We start from the raw sequence: 17,516 nt of genomic DNA, 5'->3' as shown, positions 1-17,516 counted from the left end.
AAAATGGAAAAAAAAAGAATGGAACAAGTTCTGTAATGATGAAGCAATTTTTTCATGTAGGGGAATACCTAAAGATAAGGGGTGATGCCTGTCACTGTAGATACTTTTTGATCTTTTGTAGTATTTTCTACAAAACATCTTTTTAAAGTTAAAAAAAATCAGCCTTGAGAAAGGGATTCTGGGATGCTGGATGGTTCCTACAATTATTAGGGCCTGCATGCCCTAGGGTGCTTAAAAACTACCGCAGCACTGCCTCTGCCTGCTCTGTGGTCACACTTCACCTTGCTGTGGTCCGCACAACCGGACAGACGTGGTGGGATGAGGTGTGCCCGCACAGCCGGGCTGCCTGAATTACCCAGGGAGCTGCCCTGGGCACCCTCTGGAGATCAGAGGCGAGCGGTGACAGTGAGGGGACGTTGAGCTCACGGGACCCACCTGCAACCCCCATGTGGGAGAGGGAAAGCACGTCGTAACTCCGGCTGTTCCCTCCTCCTGGGGCTGCCATCATGCTACCCACGGCTCGGGGGGGGCCATGATGGTTTTCACAGTCATGAGAGTCTCTCTCTCTCCTGAACAGAACACAGACAGGCGGAACCACTGCAGAACCAAGCCTTGGGTCTGCAGTTATACCTACGGCCTGTAAAATTTAAGGGCTGCTGATCCACAGCCAGGATTTATCGCCACCCTGCTGGGGAGGAGATTCCTTCCCTTTCTGCACAGCTGTGCCTCTGGGTAAAGCTTGCCAGTGTTGCTTGGAAAGCGCTCGAGCATAGGCTCAGTCACCTTAAATTAAATCTGATGCTTACTGCTGGATCCAGACCTGATGTCCTGCCTCGTAATTCCTCGGCTCCTAGAGATTTCGGTGAAAGATAAGGACACTGAGCACCTCGGGAAATACCTCAAAGCCTTCATCCCTGCGTATGTAGTACTTGGTTCAGCCTCATCCTCATCAGCTGTTTGACTTGGGAGGTGGAGGGTAGCACTTCGCAGGGACGAAAAACAAGTTGAAGTGAGGCAGAAAAATCTGTGATAAATTAGTGTGGAAAGTGTTAATGGGGCCAAATGTCCCGAGTTTATTGGATTAGGGAAGTCAAACTAATTTTAAAATTATGCCTAGAGAGTGGGAAACTAGATATCATTAGCCATTTATCTGACACAACAGAAAAGTCTTAATGGCTGTCATCTTAGCACATTAGGAAAACACTGTCAAAGCTCTTGCTGACAAGATGCTTTCTCAGGGGTTATTAATCATACTGCGTTATTAGCCAACCACAGGATGAGAACACATTTTGCGTGTTAACTAAAGTGCAAAGACCACTTAGCTAATAAGTACGACTCGGTCTTTTAAATTTTCTTAATGATTAGCAACTTAGTAAAACTGTTACGCTGAGAGATAAAAATAATGATTCAACAAGCCGTGTCTCAAGAACAAGCTTGAACTGGAACTTGCATGTAGCAAGGGCAGATAAAGCGTACAGTCCTAATTACCAGCCTGATGTGACGAGACAAAAGTAAACAGATCTGTGGATTTAACCAACTCCTATGACCCCTTCCTGCATCGTCATACGTGGTAAAAGTGCACTTGTGGTAGTTCGGCCCGGCGTATCAGCTTAATCCTTCCACCGCCGCCCCGGTGAGGACAGGGGTTGCCGCAGGCTTCGGCAGCGCCGGGCTCTGCCTCTCCTGTCCCAGGCTGCAGCCTGCCCCGCTGCACCCGTTAGCGGAATCGATTCAAAACATCCTGGGATGAGCAAAGCATCATCTCCAGGGGAATATACAAATAAATTAAATGATAGCAGTAAAATGCATGAAGGCACATTGTCCAGGAAGGTCAGAGAGGGTCCCCGGTGGGAGGTCCCAGCCTGGAAGGAGAAGACTGACTTCCCTTCTACGCAGCAGCTGCTGCAAGGAAGCACAACCTGAAACTCGGCACCGACCGAGCACAGGGTTCACAGGTCTCCTTAGCCCACAGGATTCACAGCGTGCTGGCAGCAGACCGGGAAGAAAATTAATTACTGGCCTGTGAAGTGTGCTAGCTCTGAGACTCCTGCTTCAAACTACATAGTCCCTACATGGTCTTTATATATGTATATATCTATGTATGTATAACTCTATATATCTCAGCCAAAAGCTTCACAGAGGTGTGGGATGAACCGAGGAGAGAAAGCCTGATGAAATACACACACAGCTTTCAGCTGACAATTTTTATACAGTCGTTTTACTTGAGTGCCTGTGAACCCCCAGGCAGAGCTGCTGGGAAGTTCAGGGATATAGCTACGGGTCGTACTGGTGTGGTGGGCTTTGGTGAACTAACCTACGTGCTGCTTACCAGTAACCAGTCCAGTCCAGTAGTCACATCAGGCTTTCTGTTATCATTCACCTAGTGACACAGAGGGAAACAAAGACCAGTTGCTCGGAGCGTTGCTAAATAAATGACCCCTCGCTGCTGAGTTGCTGACGGTGTCCCTGACTGATGCCCTTCAGGCAGGAGGATGAAGCTCAGCAGAAGTTTAGCGGAGCAGTTTGGGACAGCCTTTCTCGTGTTAAACCACCTGTATGACCATAGTGCGGCCATGGCTCAGGCCGTTTGGTTTGTAGGGACTGGCCAGCTCACAAGGACCGTGTGGGGATGTCCCAGGACCCAAGTGCCAGCACCCTCCCTGCCTCTGCTGTCCCATCCTCCCATTCCCGGAGGGAACCCAGCCTGGCTTTGCCCTCAGAGCAGGGGCAAATCTGCTTTGAACCTCATCTCTTCCCCCACTGCTCCTCCTGCCTGTCATGCCTACAGGGGCCCCAGCACCGAGTTTTAAGCTGCACCAGCCTCCGTGGGAGCAGAGGGGTGCTTTACAGCGGGCTTTTACAAGTGGGCGGTGGGGATGGCTGGGGTTCGACGCCGGCACACCTCCAGTGAGGGTTCATCCTGACACAGACCCAGCCCCCAACAGCTTCAGGACTCTCCATCCCTGGGAGTGCTGCCTCCCAACCCCCCAGTCTCCCCTCTAGACCACCCATTTCAAAGGGAATTAGCTGCTGGCGGGCACAGCAATTACCGCCCGTGGAACAAACTTGTCTTGCCAGGAAGATACCTCCCATCTGGAGTTGGACATATGTCTGGGATATAGAGGGGAAAAAAACCCCAGCAGCGCAAGCCAACACGTGCTGTAGATGTTGTTCATTGTCACTTTTATGTAACAGACATAGATAACATTGCTGAAAGCAAGAACCCATCTCTTTTTTTTTTTTTTTTTCCCTTCCTTTTTTACATTCAGACAATCCATTATAATATTTAACTAGCTGCAGTAGACACCACGGAGAGCTTCTGAGCCTGCCATCTCAGCTAGTCTCACGCTAGGTTCCCTCCAGGAACAGGACTGCTCCGCTGCTCTCTTCTGTGGACCGCAGCCCCGGCCCTCGTTCCCACACGGCCTGCATGTCCCGCACCAGTCCTGGGTCCCCCACTGCTGTAGCACATGACAGCATAGACCCAGTTCTCCTCTAGCTGAACCCCAGCAGTTCCTCCAGGAAAGCCTTCTTGGAGTGCAATCTCATTGCTTCAGCGCCAAGACTGGGGCCAGAGGCTTGTCCCAGTGGACCTCGTGGCTACACTTCCAGTCACTTGGAAGGGACCAGAATTTGCTTCAGGGTCTGAATACCAAGACAGTGAAGTCTATGAAGGAGAGAAGTCCAGACACATGGAAAGGAGCATGAACCTTCACTAAAACCAAATCCATAGCAGCAGCCTACGATTGTCCTTGGCCCATCTATTCTCATGCTTTTCATTAAGGTCACTGCTTCACTGGCAGTCGTGATGAGCTCGCAGTGACCGAGCAATGCTGGTGTTTCATCTCAAAATAAATAATGGGTTTCTATCCTGAAGTTGCTAGAAAGTAGCATGGTATCACAACAAGGAACATGCAAATCTTGAAAGTCAAGTAACAGAGAGTCGGCTTTACAATGATTCCAACATATCCCCCCAAAAAGGAAGAAGAACCCTTGCAGTTTGATTTTGTCACGTAAAAGTATCTCACAAAGAAGCAAAACGAGCACAAAAGAGGCTGTAGAAACAACACAACCTCCTGCTTGCCCACTATCTTGGCTGAAGCACATCCAGCCAGCAAAACCTTAAGTGGTGCAAAGTGGGGGTGAGAGCAATGGGGCACCTTCCCGTTAACCCTGCCGTACCCATTTCCCCTGTGGGTCATCATGAATTGTTACGGTACGGGCAGCCCAAGGCCTCGGCTGAAGCTGGAGCCTGTGGGTCTAAGCGTTGCACAAAAGGGAGGGAAGGCAGATGCAGAGGGTGGGGAAGGAGGAGCAGCGAGGGAAGGCGACCTGGCGATGGTCACACCATGGGAGGGCTGGCAGCAGGCCTCGAGGCTCCTGACCTTGAGGCCAGGAGTGCTGGGGCTCATCGTGTGGTCAATGATCTGCTGTGTCTTGTGCTGCAGCAGGGGTAAGGGAGGATCCCAATGGATTCAAGTGGGATCCACCTTCTTCCTCTGCACAGGCAAGGGTAAGGGGGAGTGTGCTCAGTCGGTTTTCCGTGGCACCTCAGGTGATCAGTGCTGTGTGCTGGTGGCACAACTGCACAAGCAGTTGGTTTCCCAAGGCCTCAGCTCACTCGCCAGAAGGAAGCAGCCAGTGTGGGACAAAATGGTGAAAACACGAGGCTACAGCGTCAGCTGACCCCTCTTTCCTTCATTCCAGCTGAGTGACGACCCTGTTCAACGTAATGCTTTGCCAGCTAGTAGGATCATCATCCCACTGGGCTCTTCCAGTGGGGCATGGAGACACACAGGTAACATATTCCTCCCATCCTTTCCCTGGCTCTTCCTGCAGCCCAGTCGTACTGAGTATTTCAGAGTAAAACGCCAGGTTAGCACCTGCGGCTCAGAGGTGGAGCCGCCGCAGCCAGAAGGCACCCCATGGATGGGTCCTCCTGGTCTGCCAGCTGCAAGGTTTTTGTGAAGTGAGACTTTTGCCCAATGTTCTTCCCTCCTGAAGGAGGTCCATAGGTCCATGCTCAGTCCCTCCTTCCTGGGTGCGTGGTGATGCCTATGCCTCCTCACTGCCGTGCAGGTCTTCCAGCTCAGTCATGGCTTTGGCTGGGAACTTCTTGCGGCGGAACACAGCTGCGATCTCCTCAAAGGACTTTCCTTTCGTCTCCGGTACTTTGAAGTACGCAAACAGAAAGAAGACCAGAAGCAGAGCCGCGAAGATGGCAAACACGTACGGTCCACATAGATCCTGCAGTGGGGCAAGTGAGAACAGGGGACACCACCATCAGCACTGCAGGGATGGCTTCCCCTTCCTACCCAGGGCGGGGGCTGAGGTGCCCAGAGGGGCTTGGGGATGGAGATCTGGGAGGCACGTCCACGTCGGGAGCCCAACAGTGGAGTCACCGTTTTTTTGTACGGTTTTAGAGGGATTTCTTACCGCTATGTACTGGAAACACATTCCCACGATGAAGTTGCAGGCCCAGTTGCAGAAGCCGGCAACGGCAATGGCGGCGGGGCGCGGGCCTTGGCTGAACAGTTCGGCTACGATAAACCAGGGAATGGGCCCGGGCCCGACTTCAAAGAAGATGACGAAGAGGAAGATTGCGACCATGCTGAGGTAGCTCATCCAGGCAAACTGGCTCTGCAAGAGGGTGTGCTTGGTGTTACAGCTCCAACATGACTCTCATTAATTATCACTAATTAATTAGCCTTCTTTTTCAGAAATTTCTTTCTTTGCAGACAAGTGGGGACTGGACGTGAATAATTAAAGCCCTAAACTCGTGTGCCAGGTGCTGGCTGGGTGTGTGGTGCTTGCAGAGGGGTGTTGGAGCTCACAGCTATCAGCTCAGCTGTACCTTCGAGCCCTCTCCTTGCCTGCTGCATGGCCAGGAAGAAGCAAAAGGGTGTTGCCTTCAGTAACCAGGGTGTTCAGTAAAGGAGGCCACCCTTTACTTGGTTTTACATCTTGACAGGGGCTTGCAGCAGTGGTTTGGACTGACTTTGATGAGGGCTGGCTCCATCATCTGCCTGGTTTGCCTCCTGTCTCACAGCCTGACCCCTCTCCTGGGTGTCAGAAAGAATAATTTGTCCCTTTTTTTTTATGACAAGATGCTAGCGTAGCATCCCTGCACCAAGCCAGGGAGATGCAGGTTGAGGGTTTAGGGCGGGCCCTGTTTGCACGTGGAGGTATGCCCTGGGTTTTCTTAGCAGGCACGGGATTATGCTGTGGGAATGGCGCAGTTGCTGTGTAAGGAGCTGAGGTTGTCAGCGGGCTCGGGGAGGGGACAGGGGACCCACGTCCTTTCGAGCAGCACCGGGGTATCTCAGGGGCCAAAGGATGCAACGTCCTCAGGCCCTTTGAACTGTCCCTTCTAAGGACAAATATTTTCTGAACTTCTCTGAGATGAAAATGCAAAGCATTCCCTTTAAAGGGTGGTTTGTCTCCTCTTGTTTGCAAACCATGGGGAAAAAACCGTGGAGAAATCCTTACCAGAAGCACGAGTCCAATTGTCATGGCCACGGCGCTTATTAACATGCCCATCAAACCAGCCAGGAAAAGGGACCGCCTGCCCGCCTTCTCCACCAGAAAGACCTGTAGGAACACGTGCAGCAGCTCAGTCTCCAGCACCGCCGCTCTCAGGAGGTTTGATCGGGTCCGTTAGCAACAAGCAACCTGTTACCACGCTGCACTCCTGCTCTTTCAGCTCTTGTGGTAGAGATTTATGCGCTGGTTTCCGAGTGTCAGAAACTCTGCCGGTGGCTGTTAGGGAGCCGGACTGAGCAGCCACCCTGCCAAGGGCAAGGCAAAACCACATCTACTCAGAGCTCGTGCATTTCCAAACTCTCAGGACTTACCACTGCTCCCACACGTGTATTGCTGACTTTTTTGCTCTCTCTCTCTTTTTCTTTTTCTTTTTCCCAGGAAGAATAAACTTACTAGGTCTGCATTAGTTTGGAAGCAGCCTTCAAAATGTAGCGCGATTCAAGTCACATCACGGGCCATTGCACCCTGCCTGTCCTAGGGCAGGGGTAGTTGTGTAGCAGCTGGAGTCAGGATTTTTCTTCCAGTTGCTCCCAGACTCCATTTTCTTCCCTGGTAGCCACAAGGCTTAGCTTGCATCTTCTCAGCAACTCTTGGTGGACTCCAGTCATCTCACCCAACTTCTGATATCTAGGTCTGTACCAATCACCTCACCCGACGGGGAGGGGGTGTAGGTAACTCCAGAGGACAGCGCCTTGGGCCTGCCCTAAGCTACCGTGCAGTAGCCCCTGAGGCTGCCGGCTCCTTCCCCTCTGCTCAAAAGGACACCTTTGGCCATCAGCTCAACCTTTCCTGCCATTACAGCATGTGATTTCTGCTTCCAAGGGACCATCTTTTTTTTTGCTGGAGGCAGCTCGTCCTGCTAACTCGCGAAGTTGCAGAGAGAGCGAGCCTCTGCGCTCCCTTCTCCCCTGGCCAAGGCCCACCCGGCTGCCAGTGCTTCTGCCTTTTGATCGGGGTCTGTCATTTATGGACAAATACAGGCAATTTTTAAGTGCTCGTAGCTAAAAGAAGCCAGGAGCAAATGCCCCACGCTGCAAATACCACAGCCCCGGGGCGGAGATCGAACTGCAAGAGACCCTCCAAGCTGGGGAAAGACCTCTTCCAGCTGCGCGCCTCCATGCCTCCTTTCACAATAAACATCACGTTTTCTCCTCTGCACGGGACCTGGGATGGACTTCCTCTAAAGCAGGTTCACCTCCTCTCTCACGCACGCTGGTCTAAGATCTCTTAAGACCTGTGTGTTTCTGCCTCGCAGCTAGTCTTGCTTCGTGGTGGGTAAAAGTCCTTTGCGCCCTAAGTCTCTCGAGAGGTGTGAGGGAAATGGGCTTGGCATTTCCTGATCTTCTTATATTAATGGCCACATTAAAAAAATAATTGCCTGCTGATAGAGGCTGTGTTAATACTCTCAGGAGAGAGACCAATGAAGGGAAAGGCTGTGAAAATGGAACCATCCTTTTATCGCTGCAGAGCGCTGCGTAGACACAATGAGGATAGGTGCTAGATTACTTTTATTACTGTGGAATAGCCTTTGGATATCGCTCGTGCAGGTGCTATGTACATACAGAAAACAATTTGAAAGATAACAGGGAAGAGGGAGATTGTGTGCTGCTGCCTTCCCCACCGCAACCCCAATCCCCTGCCTGCTCCCTGAGGGGAATAGGACCTGCAGAATTTCGGTCTCAAAGGCAGTTTTTATTCTGGGGGGAAATGCTGAGCTTCCCTGAACATGGTGATGCAGTTTCCACTCATGAGACGTTTAGCAGCGCTGTTTGATAGCAATGGGCTGTATTTCAAGGCTTTGTTTTTCAAACAGGACTGCCCAGGGAGTGATTTTTCCTGTAGGATGTGCAGGGTCAGCCCTGCAAAACTGCAAATCCCAGCCCCAGCTCCAGGATAAAATCATGTCTCAAAAACACGTTGTAGCTTACATGTTTTTGTAGTCTGGGGAGCAGAGGTATTTACTTACGGAGATAACAGTGAAGACTGTGTTCACCACTCCAACGCCAATGGTTGCATAAACTGGTTGGTCAACTCCAGCTCTCTCGAAAATGTTTGTAGAGTAGTAAAAGATCTATCAAAATACATTAGGATGAAGGATTAGGCAACAGGGCTGGTGGAACTTTTTGTTCTCTTGAGGGAAGGGTTGCACTGACTTGGCTGAGATGTGAAGTAATTTAATTATGATTAGTTTTTCAACTTTTAATGGCTTGTTATAATAATTAAGCTGAAACTTTCAAAGGAGCCTGAGGGAGTTAAAAATCCCATTGAAATTCCTCTCCTGCGCTACTGCATTTGCACATTTAAAACTGTTTTCTTCCATGTAGTCCCATGTTTCATCTTGAAAGGCAGATCACCAGCACCGAGTGCTGGAGACAAATACATTAATATAACCGAGTCTTACATGAATTTTAAAATATTCTCACTATGTTGGAATGACTCAAATTTCTCCCTTCTCTCCAAGAGTCAGGTGATTCCTCTCTAGTGGAAGTTAAGGGCAGGAGGTAACTGGGTGGCTGACCCTGTGGCTGGTGGATGGGGCTGGGCATGGCCTCGAGCCGAGGCAGCCGGCCTCTGTGGGGTGCTCATCCCTGGCACAGCCCCGCAAGGCTGGGCGTCCCCGCGTGCTGCTCCGCCTTGCGAGGCAGAAATGCTGTTCGAGTTTTGAAAGCTGGTGGGCCAGAGGCCTCAACCTTTGTAAAGTTGCCACCAGACTGTCAAAAGTTTGAGTCTCAGCTGGTTTTGAAAAGGGAATTCTACGTTTCTGGGTGTAAAATGGTGATTTCGGTATTCCAGGTGGTCCTGCAAAAACTGTTTAGCTAGAAGTAGCTAGAAGACAGGGATGATGTGGTTCCTGGGGTGAGCAGGTAGTCGTCAAAGAGAGTGAACTGCTGACAAACTCAGGTATGAGGAGGGTCGTGGGAGAGCTCAGCATGGATCTGCCACGCCAGCTGGTTTCATGCTGAGCTCCCTCGTACCCTTCTCCCCTCAGCAGTGAGGTCTGCCTTCAGCACTGGTGGTGGTGGCCAAGGAGCCTACTGCAGTCAGGGGAAAGCCTTCTCTTCACCCCTGCATGACTCGGACAGAGCCAGCATTGCCTTTTCATGCTCAGCGTGGATTTCTTTAAAGGCAAAAAGCTTTGGGGAGACTCACCGCGTTGATTCCTGAGAACTGCTGAGATATCTGCACCATCAGCGCCACGAGGACGGCCTGCCTGTACTTTGAAGAGGTGAAAAGCTGCCTTATGGAGACTTTCTTCTCACTAGCAGCCTCTTGCTTTTCCTTTTCCATCTCAGCAATCTCTTTCATCGGGTCACAGTTTCCTCTGAGCCTTTTCAAACCTGAAGAAAAGAAGAAAAAGATCCGGCATTTTATTTTCAAGGGCAGATGAGGGGTAGAGTAAGAACGAGAATTTCCCTAGCCAAAACTCGGGGTAAGCCAACCACAGGGACAGTGGCGTCCTCTTGCTCTGAGGACTCCTATGGCACACCAAGCCCCAAAAGCGTCTGCTTGGCAAGGGGCAGGAGCACATTAGTGCTGCAAAAGCTCTAATTGTCCCTCAGCAATGCTCACTAGTCCCATGCAAACGTGTCTAAATGGTTTCTGGTCCAGAGCTAATTTATCCTGCGGCAGCTCAGAGCTTCGCTCAGTTTCAGCTGTGTCCTGCCATTGACTCCTCGCAGAGATGGCTGAGACCAGCTGAGGAGGGCCGTGCTGGGAGGTGTGTCCACAGTGGATGTGCTGCGTAGCTGCAAACAGCAGCGAGGACAGCGAGATGAGCTGTGTGTCCCGTCCCCCCCCCAGAAGATGCCATTTTTTACACCGGCCTGAAATCCCTTCCAACGGAGTGGGGTTTTTGGGGGTGGTATCTGCGAGATGCGATTTTTGTGATGGGAAGGAGCGACGTGCTAAGGCTCACACCACCCCGCAGCAGCGCAGAAGCGAGCGTGCCTTCGTCAGCGACTATACCCGAGTGTCCAAAAATCCCACCTGCAAATGTGCTGCGCGGGATGGAGCAACTATACCCGGTGACACGTGTGAGCCCTCAGCTGGGCTTTCCCTTCTGTGAATACTACTATGTACGGTGTAAAAACAACTCCAGACAAACCCAGAATGAGTGTCTTACTTTTTTTAGCTTCCTCTACCTTCCCCAGTTTGATGTAAAGGTACCGGGGGCTCTCGGGGCACAGTAACAGCAGGAAGAACTGCAGGAGGGCAGCCACACCGGACAGGCCGAGAAGCAGGGGCCACATCTCGTCATTGCCCAGGAGAAAGTCTAGTCCGAGGACCTGCAATAATTGAGGCATGTTTGAATGGCTTATTTTGCACCCTAGAAAAAGGAAGCGATGGACCGCTATGGCGTTTCGAAGTGAGAACCTGGAGGAAAACTAGAAGCAAACACCGGATCTCAGTCCTAACAGTTTGGTTTCTTTAGTTACGATGCACATTTACAAGGAGGGAATGAACAGACAGTGTAAAATGTCACGAGCAAGCCTTGGGCTTACAGGTGCTGCGGGACAACCCTCTGCAAGCCTGTTCCCCACCCCGGGGTGACTCGGTCCTCCCTGGGACATGCCACCGGCAGGAGATCCATGCCTGGCCAGAACCACTGCATAAACAGCTCTAGCAAACGCAGGCAAGCCGATGAAATGTCTTCTCCTCAGACCTTGTTATCCTGGGTTTTTAGGGTATGGGGGTTTTATGGCCATAGGTCTCCTAAGCAACTCCACAAAGGGGCAGAGCGTGGAGGGAGGTCACGCAGCACGGGGTGCCCCAGCTGCCCGGCTGCTCACCAGCACAGTCTGAGCACGGGGGGGCCGCAGCGCAGCGCAGCGTGAGGCTCAGCAAACAGGCTAACTGGAGCTTTGCTTCAGGGTGTGATTATGGCACTGAAAAAGGCGCTCCAGAGTACTTGCAACCTTTTTCCTTCCCTAATTTGCAAAGCCTTTTTTTTTGTATTCCCACAGCCAGGGAAGCTGGCAGGACCTACCTGGCGAGCTTTTTTCCCCCATGGTCTGTCCACACTCTTTGGCTAAGTCAGGTTAGATGAACTTTGTGGTTATGTTAAGTTTTTCTGGATGTGTTTGTTCTTGGTACATGTATGTGCCCATCTGTCATGTAGCTGGGACTCCTGCCACGCTGGGCAATGCTGGTGGGGACGCTGGGCTCCCTGCTTCTCTGATGAAGCCATTTTTGAGTATCTGAATACCAAGGATCTGGTGTTCAGGATCCAGCCTGGCTCTGAGGAGATGCTTACAAAAACTTCCTACGGGAGGGGAGAAATTGTTTGCAGAAGTACTTTTTATTTCATGAGAAGCCATCCTTGTTAAGACGCCTCCGGACCAAGGTAGGAGTTTAACCCCATTAGAGCAGGTTGCTTTGCACTCTCCCTCAGTTTTGGGGTGGAATGGTGAGTGACACCTCAGCGTATCACCGGGGTACAGCTCATCTCTGAAATACCATCCCTGGACTCGTGCGCTTCCCGCCTTACCTGGCTGATGAGGATACCCGTGACGATAGCAAGCTGGTGCAACGTCCCCAGCGCTCCTCGAAGGGCCGTGGGAGAGACCTCGCTGACATACATCGGCACGAGCCCGGAGGAGAGCCCTGCACCAAGCACACGTGGGCGTCACTTCTTCTAGATCAGCGCTCAGCAACCAGCAGAAACCGCTTCCCAAACGGGAAAGGACGATGGAGCCCATGTGCTGCATCCCGCATCCCACCAAGACCCTCGTGCCTGGCTGGGAACCACCCGCACTCTGCAAAGGTGCTCGGATATCCCTGGATTCAGAGCCCCAGGCTGGGAAGCCTTTACACTTGGGACACACACATATGAGCATGGAGCAGAGATCGTCCGCTGGGAGAAGTTATCACGGAGCAAAGAGCTTTCTTAAAACTTGCCTTGAACCTTCAGAACGCAGTATTGCATTTGCACACCAGTAACAGTGATAACGAGCTGTTATTTAAGGTAATTCTAATGTAATTCCTTATTATTTGCCTACTATCTTACCCTTGCTATGTACAGTGCTCCGTGCTATCTGCTAGATAATACTGTTGTCTAGGGAACCCGTTTAATAACATGGGTAATAACATGCTGTTACAAGAGCCAGCACCAAGATCGAGGCTTGAGATACAGAGGAGGGACTTGCTCCTTTCTAGAATATGTAAAATAAACCAACTTCATGATGGAGCCAACCCAAATACTCCTGGATAGAGAAGGACAAACACAGGGAGAAGAAGGAGACTCCCACCTGTGAAACCCCTTCTAAACTAAAAAAAAAAAAAAGAAAAGATTAAAAAAACAGAGGAACCTGCAGCCCTGGAGCGCCCAGCACCGCGCTAAGGGGCTGGTTTGCGATGCGTGACCCTGCCTGGACTTACCGCAGTACAGCCCCGTGACCGCTCTCCCGGCGATGATGAGCATGTGCGATGGCCCGAACTTCGCCAGCCCCATGAGGAGGTTCCCGGCGATGGAGAGGACGTTCACCACCAGCATGGCTTTCACCCTGCAAGGCGGCAGCAGCACAGCTCGGTCGGGCACCTCTCTCAGCCAAAGCAGCCATCATGGCATACACTCAGAGCTATTAAGTGACTTAATCAGCACGACGGGGAAAAATAATAATTGTAGGCACTGAAAAATATTGGGCAGGGGTGCAATCAGAGTAGCTAAAAGTATATTATACATCCTGTGCAAACATCATTCAGATTCCCTCCTCTCCCTTTTGCCATGGAAAGAAAGGGGGGAATTCGGAAGTTAATCAAGGCTGCTCATCAGCTGCTTGTCTGAGGGGCTAAAAGTTGCAGTAAAACGTCTGATGTATAACGGAGAATTTTAATGAGCCAGACCTCTGTGATGGTTGGCACGGTATTTTGGAGGTTTGAGGGCTTTTTTTCTTTTTTTTTTCATTAGACTGGGGGAAATAACACAAATCGTTATTTCCATGGGGAGCAAACGGTTCTCGAGGAAAAAAAATCAAACAAAAAGGCTCGGGCTGCGGCACGCGAGTCACAGCGCGCAGAGTCCGCTTACCTCCCCAGCCGGTCGCCGATCCACCCCACGGTGAAGGAGGAGACCACGCCGCCGACGGCGAACACGGAGACGGAGAGGGACCAGTACATGGTGAGGATGTGCGGGGAGGTGGCGAGGTCCTCGCCGGGGCCGGCCGGGGGTGCGAGCGTGCCCTCGGTGCCACCCCAGGGCTCCGTGACAGGGACGGAGACGGTGCCATCCTCCCCAGAGGCGTTGGTGGCGTGTCTGTCCAGGGGGGCGATGCCCAGCACACGCCCATAGTGGGCTTCTATCACCTGCGATGGGCAAAGCCGTCAGCTCAAATCTATAACCACCCCCAACTCCTGTTCTGGTTTTTTTTTCTGCCCCAGAAAAAGCTTTTCATCGCAACCGCTGCAGGGGCGAAACCTTGGGGTCCCCCCCAGCTCCCCCAGCACCCAGACCCCCAGCGGGGAGGGACCACGAGGGCAGGCACAGAGCATCCCCCCGCCTCGTCCCACCCCACCTCCCGCGGATGGGGCGAGGGCAGCGTCTGGATTCGGCACCCGCGGTGAGGTGCTGTCCCTCGCTCGGGGCACAGGGACCCGCCACGGCGGGTTGAGCCCAGCTCCTTTTGCTAGAGTGGGTGGCGGGGGGGGGGGGTGGTCCTCACCAGTTTCCCACCCCGCTGCCTTATCATGGGGGCTTTGTTCTGTCGGAGATAGCGCCTGGGGAGGGGACAGAACCCTCCTGAGGGCTTCTGCAAGGGACAAACCAGCCCTGGCTGCCCTGAAGCCCTTGTCCCTTGGCCGTGCACAGCTTGGGGGGGGTCTCAGCTTACCTTCTGGGGGGCGTTAATGACACCCAGGCTGTAGCCATACTGGAAGAAGCCCAACACCGCGGTGAAGACGGAGAGGACCAGCGTTCCCGTGAGGTGCTGGGGGAGGAAGCAGAGAACAGCCTCACCCCGTCATCCTAGCTCTGCCCAAAACCGGGGCGGGGGGGCCTGCACCCCAGCCCTGTCCCCAGGGACCCCAGTGCCCAGCTGGCTGGGACAGCAGCACCCAGGGCTGCTGCTGCAGCGGCGCGGGCGCTTTGGCTGGCTCCAAAAGAGAAGGGAAAGCCCTTGGGGGTGGGCAGGATCAGGCCCCCCCCCCCCCCCCCCCCCCCCCCCCAATGCAGAGCGGTGTTGCCCCACAAAGAGCCATCTGTGCCGGGGCTCTCCCTGCTGCGCTGCCCGTCCTCGCCCCGGTGCCGGCGGCGAGCGGGAGCTCTGCCCGGTACGGCAGCGACGGCAGCCGCAGCGACGTGCCCCATCCCCAGCGCACGGGCAGCACCGCTGCTGAAGCAGAAGAGCTACGGGGAAAAAAAAAATGACCAAAATGGTGTTTTTCAGCAGTGCTGTTTCAAGTGTTATTTCCTTCCATCGCAGTTAAAATTATCCAATGAGCTGACGGAGCTCTTAAAAAATAAAAAAATAAGCCCTTGACCCCCTTGCCCCCGCGGTCAGTATGCAGACATCAAAGAGCAATTAATTAGGGGAGGGGATTTCTTTTTTTTTTCTGGTTGGTTTTGGTCTCGGCAAGCGATAAATGCCATTGCTCAGCACTGGGCTCTTGCAGAAATCCTAGTACAAAAATACCACCGAGCCATGGTTACCTTCTCTGCTTGCATTTTGCTTTTCTTGTCCATCCTGCAGCTGCTCTGCCGTCCTCCCGGGAGCAGTCACTGTCCTGGGCTGTGGAGCGAGGTGGGAGCTTGGGCAGGGAAGGAGGGACAGCAGGGCTGGGATGGAGGCAGCAAAACTAGCTGGTGCTCCGAGAGATGGGACTATATCAACTCTGGAGTTAATGAGAAACCCAAGCCTTCCACGCGTTATTCGGCCACCGCTCGGCTCAGAGCAGCCACTACCAATCCCCGTATTTGGGGGGACAAACGAAACAACGGGAGACCCGCAAAGACATAGAGCGGACCTGGGAAATTCAAATGGTTTGGGGCTGTCCCTACGTGCTACAGCCTATTTCGGGACGTTCATCACCTTTCTTGGCTTCTGCGCTGGGTTTATGCGCTTCGTTACAAACCTCTTGCTGAACGAGAAGAAGAAACCCTTGCAGCATATGTAGCAGAGAAGCTAGAAGATGACTAAGAGTGTTTTATTTAGATAGCAGTTGGCACCTGCTTTAAAGTGTATTTATGTGTGTCTATAACATTCATGCCAAACGTATATAAATACGGATATATACAGGTCTCTCTCTCTATATATACATACATACCTGCACGCACACAGCCCCCTCAGAGTGTAGCTGTAATCCTAGCAAACACCTGTACGTATCCTGAGCATTCAGGAGGCACCAGTACGTGTTATATGGAGATATAAAAGCAAAATTACCCAGAACGTTACTATAACATACGTGTTCATTAAAAAGCCCACAACGGTGCGATCAGTGAGCTTTTCAGCACCACCAGCTGATTGCTGCGCTGCCAAATATTGCCGATGGCAGCAAGTATTGCTGGTGGTAGCAAATACTACTGATGCTGCCAAATACCGTAGCCCTTTGGCTGGGCTCACTCGGTGGTCATGAACTTTGCACATCTGCAAAAGCTGGTCTGAGCTGGTCTCGCTCGGGCTTCGGGCTTCGCTGTCCTTGATGTCGTTAGCGAGAGGAGCCGCAGGGCCAGGGTGGGTGGCGGCATCCGTAGGGGACACGCCAAAGTCTGACTCAGCCGAGAAGGTGATTAATGCTGATCAATGCCATTACCTTCCAGATAAGCCCCTGATGGGTCAGCAGCCAAGTTGGATGATGCTCTCAGTCAGCCAGGCTTCACACGGGCACAAAATGTACTTTCTACAGAGGAAGAGAAAAAAAAAAAAGATGAGCGTAAGACCACTAATCTTTGCACTGGCCTCCTCCAGTAAAGTAAAACTTTAACTGGAGGAGAAAAGTTCATTGCATTAATGCAGGCATTGATTCCAGTCGCAGCACCTGCATTCCCCTCTCGGGCTGGCGTAGCTGCAAGGGGGAGGGTGCCGAGGCTGAGCTTTTTGAAGTTTTCCCCAATATTTGCCCTCCCAGGTGAGATCTTTGCCCATCGCGTTTTGTTTGCTCGCCGTGCGTGGATACCCAGGCATTTACAAGCGACGTTTCTTTGCATTGCGGTTAAATGCCTCCACGCTGGGGGGGCTGGCAGGATTAGACACATAACAGGCAGCTCAAGTTTGGATCAGAAAACAAATGAGAGCCCTGACCCAATATCCCAAACTGAAACCCTCGGGCACTGTGAAACTCCTGGCCAGGACTGACGTGCCCCTCTGCCTCCCCATCCCATCCCATCCCATCCCATCCCATCCCATCCCAGGGGCCTGGCGGGTGGAGGATGGTGCTTTCCCCCCCTACTTTTCCCAGCCTCCGGGAGGCAGTTGGAGGGGGCAAAGGCCCTCTCCGTACCGAAAGGAGAGAGCAGGGTGGCCTTTCTGTGCCTTGTAGCCTCTCGTGTTCCCCCCCCCCCCAGCTGCTGCTCACAGAGCAGAACCCTCCCTCAATAGGGCTTCCCAGGGAGGGGGTGCAGAGAGAGCAGCCGGGGCAGGGGTGGGGAGGCATGGGTGAGCATCAGTCACCTCCCCAGGAGCACCCCCCAACTTCCATGGAAACCGTGGATGCCAAAGGCTGGAAGCCCCACGGCCACCCGCCTCCCTCCGCCACGTCTGTTGGCAAAAGGCACGAAGTTATCCCGGGGCTCTCCCATCCTTTCCCTGGACCCTCTTACCCTCCCTGCCGGGCTGGATGCTTCGAGCCGGTGCCTGAGGCTGCCTCACCTCACCCTTAGAGCCCCCAGCCATGCCAGCAGGGCTGTGACACGCTCCTCAGGAGCCTTGCCCCCGGGCAGTTTATTTAGCTCGCAGGGACACAGATTCAAGCCCCCGTGATTTTCTGACCGGGGGTCTGGATGCAGATGCACCGATCAGCAGAGGCCAGCCCGTGGCTCAGGG

The 17,516-nt window shown here is 52.7% G+C and overlaps 1 protein-coding gene across 1 annotated transcript; it reads right to left on the bottom strand.

Annotated features, from left to right (window-relative positions):
* Positions 1–5,055: 5,055 nt before the first annotated feature.
* Positions 5,056–15,220, bottom strand: SLC2A2 (solute carrier family 2 member 2). The gene is made up of 11 exons (XM_086468744.1): positions 15,188–15,220; positions 14,370–14,465; positions 13,571–13,845; positions 12,922–13,046; positions 12,032–12,147; positions 10,667–10,829; positions 9,694–9,881; positions 8,510–8,614; positions 6,490–6,591; positions 5,437–5,640; positions 5,056–5,247 (listed from the first exon to the last, which is right to left on the bottom strand). The coding sequence occupies exons 1-11, from the start codon at positions 15,218–15,220 to the stop codon at positions 5,056–5,058; spliced, it is 1,599 nt and encodes a 532-aa protein (XP_086324870.1).
* Positions 15,221–17,516: the final 2,296 nt, after the last annotated feature.

Source organism: Leptosomus discolor, chromosome 7, assembly GCF_034619465.1.
Source record: "Leptosomus discolor isolate bLepDis1 chromosome 7, bLepDis1.hap2, whole genome shotgun sequence".
Classification (NCBI taxonomy): domain Eukaryota; kingdom Metazoa; phylum Chordata; class Aves; order Leptosomiformes; family Leptosomidae; genus Leptosomus; species Leptosomus discolor.
Note: the sequence above shows the minus strand (reverse complement) of the source record. Positions and strands in the feature narration are given on the sequence as shown.

What these genes read in the sequence shown, in the direction of transcription:
- SLC2A2 (XM_086468744.1), bottom strand. Translation starts at nt 15,220, where the DNA reads ATGGACAAGAAAAGCAAAATGCAAGCAGAGAAG. An exon ending in GCAAAATGCAAGCAGAGAAG is followed by an intron (nt 14,466 to 15,187) that starts GTAACCATGGCT and finishes TTCCTCCCCCAG; the next exon opens with CACCTCACGGGAACGCTGGT. An exon ending in GGTCACGGGGCTGTACTGCG is followed by an intron (nt 12,148 to 12,921) that starts GTAAGTCCAGGC and finishes TGCTTGGTGCAG; the next exon opens with GGCTCTCCTCCGGGCTCGTG.